This window comes from Pygoscelis adeliae, unplaced genomic scaffold, assembly GCF_000699105.1.
Source record: "Pygoscelis adeliae isolate BGI_AS28 unplaced genomic scaffold, ASM69910v1 Scaffold72, whole genome shotgun sequence".
NCBI lineage: Eukaryota > Metazoa > Chordata > Aves > Sphenisciformes > Spheniscidae > Pygoscelis > Pygoscelis adeliae.
Genome location: NW_008824286.1, coordinates 2,379,600 through 2,391,659, shown reverse-complemented (window position 1 = coordinate 2,391,659; position 12,060 = coordinate 2,379,600). Strand labels below are relative to the sequence as shown.

Below are 12,060 nucleotides of genomic sequence, written 5' to 3'. Positions count from 1 at the left end.
TATAACGCTCCTTGACATCCCCCCCCCATTTGTGATATTGCTGGTGGTGGCTGAAAGCTGGTTGGAGCTGAAGTGCTGCCTGCATCCCGCGCTCCGAAAACCAAATTCCACCATTGAAAATGACTGCTACTTCGGGCAGTTACCTCTAACTGAAGGGTAGAACAGCATGGGTGATTTGAGAGCTCGTGGCATTCTCCAGGCTATTTCTTGTAAAGAAAGGAATTATGCAAATCTATATAATGTCATCATCATTATATACGTATGCAGATAGCACTTTCTGGGGAAGGCAGAACTTGGGGAGCTGAAAGTTGCATTGACATTTTTCATGCTAATGTGTTATTTTGATAATTACCAATGCCAGTGCCAGAAAATTACATATATGCCAGCACCTGTTTTCTTCTTGAACATCAAGAACTAGATCTTAGGGCGTCTGAAATTGAGCTGGATGTAGTTTTGGGTAGTATTCATGGAAATGGAGGCCAAGGGGAGGCTAAGTAAATCTCCTGAGAGAATTATTACCCGTTTTCAATATTAAACAGAGCTCTTTATATTGATAGTTTAATTAGCGTGCCTGATTGTGGGCCATGAGCGACTAGACCTGGTTAACATACAGTTACCAGAAACATTTGTTATGACACTCTTTGATGCTATCTGATTAAAAAAATACTCCCTACTGACAACCAGGGAAAGATTGCCTCTCAATTACAGCAAAACCCAGCATCAGTGATACAAACCCCATGGACTCTTACTTGCAGGGTGGAAAAGTGAGCCGTTTTCATTAAGTAACTTATTTTTCACAGCTGTTATGTTATTTTTAAGTAGTTTTAATGCCACTATGTATATTAATTGCTTATTGCCTTCCCACAAGCTTACTACATTCATTATAATTATCGCTTGCTAGAGCAAAGTCTCACATATGTCTGATACTACTTCCCTCATCTGTTCTCTCTCCTCTAAATGTATATTCCTCTTCCAGCTCCTCCCCAATGTCATGTTTCTTCTTGTCATTTGGATTACATTCCTGGTCATTCCAGCTTGGGGGGAAGAGCTGGGGGTGGGGAGGAGGGCTGCTTTCATTTTTGCAGCTTACTCTTTGCTCCTCTCTTCACATGGAGTTGGAAGAGTAGATCAGCCAAACATATTCCGAGCCAGAGGTTTGAGCATACTGGAAAACTCCACCTTCATTTAAGCTACACAAGGTTCCTGCCTTTGCTTTTACAATTCTGCATTCAGGTTATTACACTGTGATTTAATTTGATCAATTGTTACAGAGTGTTTGGAGCTCCCAAAAAGCTCAAGCAAAACCCCTTCCTTTCCTCAAAGCCTGGCTTGCACTGCTGTCAACGAAAGCACATCAATAAGTAAGGGACTGTGGGACTCAAAGTCCTTCACTGAGTTCAGCACCTGTTAAATATTTATCGTCTGCTCTTTATGGGAGAGAGGGCACATGCTAACAGATGAGCACAATGTCATTATCTTACTGCTGTAGTAAACACCTTTTCTTTGGACTAGAGGGCCACCAAAGACTGCTAGCGCTGTGAAATCCTACCCTCATAAACAGAAATAAGATGGAGAAAGGAAAGGATTAAGACAGTAAGTGAATTAAGGAAAAGAAGCTCTTAAACCCCGTTATCCTCCCCTCCCAAGCATCTATCCTTTGTGAGTGCAACTTCTCTACTTATTCACGTGAGTGAAGGTTCCTCTCACCTCATACTCCTCTTTAAATCCATAGCCCTGTCCTCGCTTCATCTGGGTGATGTGCTGCAGCAGGTCGGCCACTCGGATGGCTGGCTGGAACTGCCCCCGGGGGTAGGACATTTCCACCGGCTCGCAGCTCCGGTACGGGTGGGTCTGGATAGTCAGGGTTGGCTGGGTCATCTCTCCATGGCTACTGTCTGTTTTAAAGACAGGGAGGCAAAACAAGCTTTCACCTATCTGGTATTTCCACTCTCACTCTTGCTCTGTTTATTTGTTTCTCCACCACCCCATAGGTTGGCGCAGGCAGAAGAAAGTAAAGAAATAAGTAGGAAACACACAGTTGCCTACAGCTGCCTAGAAAGACTAAATCGCACTTCAATATTTTTTGCGTGAAGGAGACAAACCCAGAGAGATGGGACACAGAGTAAAGAGCCAATCAGGCTAACGAGGACACAGCACATGGAGCGAAATAGCACATTTTGTAAGGGTGAGCTCTGCATAACGACTCCAATTGAATTACATACCTTTCGTCACAAACCTGCAAAGAACATGACTGAAAGATACACAGAGATGAACAAGATATTCAAGTGGGATTTGGGGTGTACAATATGAGATAACTGAAAGGGGCCCAAGTTAATAGCAAACAAATTATTAGCATTTCAAATAAGCCACACAGGATGTTAGAGGCAAATTAAACTGCTCTGCTAGTTCAGGCCTAAAATTTATATGTAAATTACAAAGATGTAACATTATCAGAAAGAATAAACCAGCATAAAAATATAGCTATCTTGCATGCAGAAAGTTAAAATTTCAGATATGTAAACTTAACAGAAAAAGTTTCTTTTTGAAAGAAATGGATTAAAAAAAAATCTCTATCACTATGCAGATGGAATTGTAACCTCTTACAGCCCCAGCACAACACACATACATAAAAAAATATTCCCGGTGAACTAATAGAAAAGAGCTTAAATAACCAAACAATTGACTGTCACAATAGTTATTTTTAACAACAGAAACTCAGATTAGGTGAAAAATTTAGTTTCTTATCTACCAGAGTTGACCAAATTTAGACAGTTGGCCAAATAAACCATTGTTTTTTCCTATGATTACAGGCATCTGAGATGCTTGGGTTCTTTCGCACATACAGACCGTATCAGTCTGCATCAATTCTTTCTGGTCTTACCCAAAATGAAGCTATTAGCAAACAAAAAATATACCTCTCTCAAATTGTTCATAAAAAAACCCTTAAGACTGCACAAACAAGGCTTGTTTCTTACAGAAAGCTTACTGACAAAGAGCCTAAACACTATCCCTTGTCAGCAATACTGCAGTCATGTTTTTGAAGGGATAAAGAATAAATAAATCAAATTGCAATTTCAGGGTGATTTTTGTGAGGCAGAAATACGGCCGGAGTGCTACTGTAGACACTGCTATGCTTGAGAAATCGCCATGGAGTTTTGATCAGAAGCAGTCAGGATCTCTGCCGTTGCCCCTCACTGCAGAGTTGGGCAGGAGCAGACAGATGAGTGCATTCGGCTGCCTTCCCAGCAGCTGGCAAACCAACGACATGACAAAACACCACAAATAATGCTTTAGCTGGTTTACTGTTATAGTAGGGGGAAGATATCAAGACAGGCATATGCTCTGTTTTGAAGTTGCAAGACTCTGAGAAAGAGAAAGGAATGCCAGCAGTGGACACTGCCACAGGGCAAGTTGATCTCCAGTGTGAGATAAATAAGTCTGGTGGTTGAATTATCAGAGACGCCAAACACATCCCGCTTCTTCTGAAATAAATTAGCACAAAGTGATCATCTGCTCTAAGACTAAGCTACTGAATTTAAGGATTTCTGAGTCCCAGGTTCTCATAAACACAGTCACACTCCCAGGACACTCAGAGATTTACAGAGCTATGGCTCTAGCGAAGCAACCCTCAAATACAAAATGTGAATAAATTTGGGATTTAAGGAAGAGTAACATCCAAAGCATTTGTATAATCATCCCTAATGCTCCGACTAATGACAGTGTGAGAACTCTGAACAGAGGGAATTTCAAGGCTTATTAATTCCCCTAGTTGGATTCGCTTTCCCAGCGCATCTTTCCTCCCTTATTCCTTATTAACCTCCTGTAATGGAGAGGAGAAGATTTTTATCGCGGACCATTTCCGACAGACGTACTATGCTTAATTTTCCATCATTAGGTTTAATACAAACCCAATTTCACAATTGGCTTCTCTGAGGAACCTACAAGTAATGCCACATTTTTATCAGCCCCAATTAAAAACCATTACGATATCCCTATTCGAGAGGGAGTCTTAAAATTAATGTGCGGTTCTAGTGCTAATACAGTAACGGCACATGCAGAGCACAGGCTACTTGTAACATGGAGCTCAGATCACTCATCTCCTTTGCAGGCAATTATTAATTTCTCTCTTCATCAGATCCTTTAATTCTGGTATCCTTGGCTCTCTTCTCAGAGAGAAGTATCATAGGGAGAGGTGAAAGCCAGAAAAGTGGTGCCCCCTCCTTTTCAAAATAACTTCCCTCAAAGTAGGTGCCCGTGTTATGAATCTGGGACTAGAAGAAGCTGCTCAGCAGCAAAGAAGGATCTGACTCTGGCCTTTGAGTTTACAGTGACAACTGTGCTTCTGGTCTCTTTGGTCAGACAGATGAAAAATGATACAAAACCCACTGATTGTAGTAACAGCTCTTGTAGCATGGTCCGTGGCATCACACTGTTTGCATGCCCCTCACCCAGCCAAGTTAAGTTTCTGCTTAAAAAAAAAGTGTCCCACAATCTGGGTCATCCTACTCTCAACCGAATGACACGCAGAGCTGAAACTGGGCAGAAGATCACCTCCTCCGTACGCCCGTGACAAACACGTCTTGCATGGCCTCTGCACTACCTGAAAGAAAACCCAAGCCAGACACTTGCACAAGCTCAGGACGGCTGTCAGTTATTCCCATGAGCATTTTATCTGGGCCAAAGAAAGAGTGGAGGGGCTTTTATGGAGACAAATTGCTATGTATGAGGCGAGCCTAGCGTTCATATGTTCTGCTAATAAAGCCTGATGCAAGAAACATATTGTTCCTTCTCTGTCTAATCACACCATGAGCCTGAACCTAAGCATGGTTAATGAGGCGCTCACGCAAGGCACGACACCTTCTCTCAAGATGTGCTGTTTACAAGCAATTTTGTGAACAATTCAAAATGCAGGTAGGAGGGGAGGTAGCAGCAAACTGATCTCTCCCTAGGACAATCAACCAAAAGAGTCTTTGGAGGGCTTGCAAACAGGCTTTGCTTTTCCTGCAGGTTGCAGCTATAAACCACATCTCATTCCTTTTGGCACCATTATTACTGGAAAAGACAACAAGAGAAGTCAGACTTCTGCTTTAATTGTTGCACTAAAGGCAAGTCACAGCAATTTTCCAAAGTCCCTTCTTTCCATCCCCTTCTCACAAACATGCCCCCATTCCCTTGCAAACGAGGATGAGTTTGTAGGACAAATTGGCCAAGACTTTCACTAAAGTTTCAGCAGCGCCTCTAAAGCATGTGTGCCTTTTACGAGTTTTCAGTGAGATGAGCAAATCAAGAAAATGGATTTTTTTGGAAAGACGCTTGAAATAATTCACTCTAATACTCAGAAACTACTAAACATACAGAATCGTGCATCAGGCTTTTTTGGATTATATTTCATATGCACATCTTATTTCTAGTCATATGTCCTCATTTTGTTGATAAGAACACATACCACCACATTTCTTTGCATACCAAAGATGGAATACAGTTCCAAGAAGTAATCAAAATTAAAACATTTCAAGAGATGGTGATTCCATTCTGACCCCAAAAGTTGTGGCAATGGTTAATTACCCTTGCTGTCTAAACATTTCTTAATTGCAATTTGGTTTTGCTTAGCTTCGACTTGCAGGCACCGAATCTTATTATACCTTCTGTTAGATTAAAGAGCCCTCTGAGCATTTGAAATCTTGACCCATGCAGGCACTGATCAAATCACTTCTTCAGTTTCTCTTTGATAAAGTAAATCAATGGAGAGCTTCTGAAGTCTCATTAGGGCAGGCTGTTCAAGGCTCCGGCTCCTTCCTAGAACCATTTCCAATTTTCCACAGTTCTTTTTGTGCAGCTGTAAATAAAACAGGTATTCTGCATGTTGCTGGAAACATGCTGTTTGTAAGAGGATCATTTCTAATATTAGCAGCTGCAATAGCAAAATACGTTGTCAGCTTGTTTGTTAATCCTTTTTAGTGCAACACTCTTACTCCCCATGCTAAGATGTCTGTTGCCAACACAGATATTTTGATTTCTGGAAGCTGACACTTTCATTATCAGCCTAAGAGTTCACAGAATACCCTGAAATTTTGTATAAGACGTTAAATCAATGCTTCACTGGCTCTCTCAGAACTAGCCTGATTGGGAAACTCTTCAGGCATCTCAGCTTATCTGTTTAGGGTGTAACTGCATATAATCAAATTTAACAATGTTGACTCCACTTTTAATATTCACAAACTCTCCCTGCTTATGAAATGGTGCTTCTTGTGACTCTCTTCTTTGCTGGAGAAATAATCATGAACTTGCTGAAGTAAACTCTGAGGTCTTACTCTGCCAAGAGAAACATAAGGGATTCCAGGGTGCAGAGGAAAGCTGAAGCAGAGGCCAGCTAGGTGGCATCTTTCCCCATTTGATGAGTAACCCTGAGGGCGAGATATTAGTGCTTGCCTGCTGCTACAACACCTTGTATTATGTACTTTTGTTGCTACCCAGACAAGTAAAATAAGTATGTCTCCCTCCACAGAAAAACTGATAAACTTCTCCATAGCTGTCACAGATAAGATGAAGAGCAGCTGAGAAATTAGATTCCCAGCCTGGAAGTGGCTCTGTACGATCAGACCCCTGTGCAACGTCCCAGTAAGGTTGCTGGGAGGGGACCTGCTCATCCAGAGCACCTTTGGGGATTAAAACTTTAGATCCTTTTATAGATGTCATCTTGTTTTGTAAACATAGTTTTGTTAGTCTGAGAGACAGATATCTGGATACAGAGTATGATGTTGCCTTCTGACCAGAAAACTAACCTATGGCTCAAACAACTAAAAGCAATGCTGCACCGATGTGTCATCCTGTATATGTAGAGAAGTTTCTTTCAGAACTTTTGCTTTAATATCCACAAATTCCTTCTGTGTCTGAAATGACAGGCCTATCATCTTTGTTATATCTTTATTCTCTTAGCCTTGGCAAGTGTGTAACATGATAAGACATCCTTTGCACAAAATAAATTATATTTTGAGTGGTGTTTGTGATGGATTTAATTACACACATATCCAGTCTCTCTACACTAGAGTAAGGGTTGTCAATTATTTGACACCTTCCAAGGATGACTACAGCATGGCTAATATCTCTTCCCCTTACACTAGGGATATGGTGCAAGCTGGTAAAATTAATTTGCTTTTTTGTGTGCATCAAGGCTTTATTATATGATAAATATCCAGCTATAATATGCTATATACAATACAAACAGTGGTTTGGCAAACCAATGTCAAAACATCATTTGTGTAATGATATCAACCGAGCTATAAAAAGGCACTTTCCTTAACAAAAAGCCTTCTGACACCAGGTTTGACAGAGAGCGGAGGATGCATCTTTCATTTCAAAGGCTATGAAGAAGCCACATGTGCATAATAATAATAATAAAAAAAAAAAGCTGGAGAAAGTAATTTGCTCTAGATTCTAAAGAGGTTTTTAAGAATCGCTCGGTAAACACATCACACAAGTGTATTCTAATCTTATAAAAACTATTCCATACATTTTTTTCATCAGTTAGCATAGAAGAAAATCCCCTTAGAGATGTAAGGAAGATGCTTTGGTGAGGTGGGCTAAGACTTGGGACTATCGGGTACATGCGTAATAGTGCAGCTCTTCAAATGCGTGGACCTCACCAAGTCAAATCTCTCTTTGCCTCCTTGGTGAAAAGAGGCTGTCAGATCTACCTACCTTACAGAGCAATTCATTAGTTACAGCTGAAATACTGGCAACTTCCAAACAGCACACAAAACTAGAAGCCACTAAAGACTGGAAAAGAGAGTTTTCCAAGCTACCTGATCATGTGCAGGCAGAAAGTAATGGAAGAGAAATTCACCTCAAGTAACAGCCTACAAGGGCATGCACGTCCATTGCTCATTCTGCTGTAGGCCAACATTAGCACAGCGAACTGACGTGAGAGCTTCTCCCACTGCTCCTTAGAGGCTGACATAGCCTGGGAGGCTACAGCTACAACTGAACAGATCAAGCCATTGATTTCCGAGCTTCCATTGCATAAAAATAACTAATCCCGCAATTTAAAAAGCCAGTAATGGTGACACTTGCTAATGCAGCAGTATCAGCTTCTGAATATCTTTTTAGTTCTTCAAACATTAGGTTGTGGATGTACCCGCAGCAGATTGATCAGGCACGGGGGAAAGCCTATCCAAGCTACAGAAGACTGAAATTCAGGGCAAATTTCTATGTCTAAGCACAAGCCACTTTTTGTGTGAGACTTCATGACAGCGAGCTTTCTCTGCTTGTTCCTCCCATCTGCAAGGAACTAGAAGGCACTACAGTCCTCATCCTCTCTGGAGGGCAGTGATTCTTGTTGTTAGGATCCTCTTGAGCAGTTGAAATGAGAACAAGGGTAAATGTCCTTACACACTACCGGGAGATGTTAACGGATGCAAGGGAAGGACATGCTGGCTCCCCTGAAGAGACTGCCCTGATGACATCTGCTGAACACCTTCGAGAGCTACTGACCATGCACATTTTCTCCAAAAACAACCTCTAAGGTTGTACTACCTCCTGTTTAGGCTTTACAGTACCGGTACAACATGGGCCTTACTGAAGTATTAAAAATAGGGAAATCTACCTCCTTTATTTGTTAGTATTAAATATTCACTTCTCTAGTGAAGATGCTTGCGCAAAACATTTAAATCCAGAGTTGTCTACAACTGGGAGAGAAAATTACAGAGCTAAAAACATGCATTACATAAAACAGCATTAATCAAGCACGGGATAGGGTAGAGGCAAAACCAAAATCCCTTATATCTTACTACCAACAAATCATGTCACAGCCAAGCCTAGGGAGTCATCCACTATTGCACATACAGAACATTTATTAGCAGAAGGCATAACAGATGGGAACAAATAGCACTGAACTGCAGGTAGTGCCCAAAGACGGATATTGGTAGTGGGATGACTGATGCCCTTTCTAAGATCTCTTTTTCTTTCCCAGGAATTAATATTAATAAACGTCAAAAATTAAACTTATTTTGCTCATACAGCAACATCCAACGTCTGGTGAATCTGTCCAAGAAGCCAGAACGCCAAGGTTTTAATTTGTCTTCAAGTCACAAGACAGAAATTTCTTTAATGCCAAGGGCTGTTTCACAGCACCTGTGGCTGTTAAATTCAGATGGAACTGGGGGGGGTGACCAGTCTGTGTTAATCATGTCTTAAAAGTGCTCTGTACTTAACTTTACATGTATAAAACAGGGATATTGATCCTTACTCAGATATAGTGGTTAGTAGAAGTTAAGTTTGAAAGAGTTTTGAATACATAAGCACAAGATCAGTTTAATTCCTATTTCCTCTTTTTCCTCTCTAAAATTTGGGATTCTGAAAGTTCTGGGGGCTTTTGCTTTCCCATGAGAAGTACAGATTGAATCTGTCTATCGCTCCTTGAGCTTCAGATTATGAGGTGTGCAGTTCACATCGTAATTCTTACTATTGGGACAGAGGGGGAAAACAGGTCCCTCGAATGAGGGTCCAGTTTTCACAGATGCTGAGTACCAGACTGAGAGCAGTTTGACATCTTCCAGCAAACTGCAGGTCTGGGCCCTGTTTCTAAAATGTAGCCAAAAGATCTACCTTTAGACTTTTCTATCGACAACACTGAGTCTCTGGGAAATGAGAACAAACCTTCTGGAAAAAGGACTCCTTTCCTTCCCCACCTTGTTAAAGAGGGCTCATTCATTGCTGTCAGCGTTTTGATAGATAGCAGGATAAAGGTGTGTATTGTGGCAGTCCCTCCAAGCCTCCGTGCCCCGGCTGGTAGTCTGTAAGTCAAGGCACTTAAGCAATCGGTTGTAATTTCTTCTTGGTCTAACTGTGGGCCTTCAACATGCTCAGAGTAATGTTTAAAGCAGCCATGGTAGATTACTGTGTCTGGAAGTGAACATTTACTGTAGATAATCCAAAATGACAGGTCTGATAAATACCACTGGTTATATTCTGATCAACCGCACATCATCTTTCTGATTCATAGCGGAGGAATTGCCTTCTTCAAATTCCACACGCAGGCAGCATCCTCCAGGGAGAGCCTGAAGTTGTAGGCTGTTATTACTCACTTTCAAGGGTACACCTCCAGTAAGTTTCTGGATAACTTCTTTTATCAGCTAACAGGTTCTGCCAATTTTGCTGTCTCTGTTAACTTACTGTAAAAACATATTATTTTTAAAAATCCAAAAGCTAAGAGCTGCACACTGGATGCTTTATTTATCATCTGAACAAGAAAAGCTAATTTTCAGAGATGCTGAACACTAACACCTCCCTCTAAAGCTACCAGCAGCCAGAGAACAGCCTCCACCTCTCAGAACCTGCCTTTTTGTTATCCTCTCAAACCCATACCAAACGGCTTGAATATTTAGAATTTAACTCTCAGCATACACAGAATGAGGTGGGGCCACTTGCCCAAACCCAGCCTCTGATTTCTCCAAATAACCTTTATACTTGCAACTGAATCCAAAACTGTAAGCTCCCATCTGCTTTGGACGTGCAAATCCTCACTTATATTGGCAAGCCTTGAGGCACACCTGGCTGAGCCTCACTCACAGGACAAGGGGGAATGGTTTTAAACTAAGAGAGGGTAGACTCAGACTAGATATAAGGAAGAAATTTTTTACACTGAGGGTGGTGAGGCACTGGCACAGGTTGCCCAGAGAGGTGGTGGATGCCCCATCCTTGGAAACGTTCAAGGTCAGGTTGGACGGGGCTCTCAGCAACCTGATCTAGTTGAAGATGTCCCTGCCCACGGCAGGGGGGTTGAACTAGATGACTTTTAAAGGTCCCTTCTAACACAAACCATTCTATGATTCTATGCCAGTTGCACAGGCACAACCACCTACATGAGTCAAAACTAAGCCGAAGGCAAGGCGGCATGTGGGAATTTGGACCAGAATGTCAAATCCCATTCACAAAAAGAAACAAGAAATACTTGACAGAACTCCTAAACCTTAATTTTTGAACTGTTCTTTAAAATAAATAAAATATCAATTAGTAACAATAATAAAGCATGAGTAAAACAAAAGGTTTTCCAATTAACACAACACATGACCACAGGATTAATTACGATTTTGGAGCCCAGCCACTTAACAGTGCTCTCTGAGTTATTTTCAAGGTGCAATGAGTGCGTTTGCTCTCCAATGAAGTGCAGTACACCATACCTGTCTTCTTACCTAACAGCGTGGTCGATGGAACAGTGTCTGATGATACTTTAAGATGGAATTCCGTTCACCCACACGACACGGATCAATGGAAATCAACAGAAGATCAATAGGAAAAAAAGTTACAAAAAATGAAAACAAGGTTAGCTGTATCTCACACTCAGAAGATTCAGTCTACAGGTCATACTGGGAAACATACAAAAGCAAAGAAAATTTAGAAATGAAAGAAAAGTCTGGCACTAGTACCTGAGTAGTAGGAATTCAACAAAGATTTGCTCTGAAGGGTTTTGCTTTGGACAGAAAATGAACAAGGAGAGGGTGATGCTAGGTAGGAAAGACATAAGGAAAAGACTTTAGACATATATTAAGAGAGAGAAAGAGAACAGGGATAATGTTCCTCAAAGAACACAGTAATATGGGATATATAAAGCTTATCAAAATGAATTATATTTTTCATCTCGACATGCATATTACATTTATTACATTGTCATCATGATGGATTTTCTTTAATATAAGCACTCCAGACCCCAAATACAGTATTACAGTTATTGTAAATCAATGTATTCCTACACAGGATACACATAAAGGACTATATTCTAGATATCCTTTTTTTTAACCAAAGGAACAAACTTATGTTTTCGTCTCTAGGAGAAAGATCCTTAAGAACGGCCCCCAAAATACAAACTACAGAGAATCAAATGCAGTATTAACAGTAAAATAAGCCTGCTCAAACACAATGTACACTAGTACCACAGTAGGTACTGTGGTACCTACAGGTAAGTAGGGTAGCAAATCCTTTTTGTTAAAACAATACAAGATAACAAGGGACTTGTTCTTCAACCCAGGACTGTTCATAGCAAATCCTATAATCCTTTTCCTTGTT

At 40.9% G+C, this 12,060-nt stretch overlaps 1 protein-coding gene across 1 annotated transcript in view; it reads right to left on the bottom strand.

Annotated features, from left to right (window-relative positions):
- PTPRT (protein tyrosine phosphatase, receptor type, T) overlaps window positions 1–12,060 on the bottom strand; it is a 342,215-nt gene that overhangs the window by 35,782 nt on the left and 294,373 nt on the right. Inside the window, exon 16 of the mRNA XM_009318657.1 lies at window positions 1,708–1,895. Within this exon, the coding sequence (XP_009316932.1) occupies window positions 1,708–1,895 (188 nt within the window). The remainder of the gene's footprint in view (window positions 1–1,707; window positions 1,896–12,060) is intronic.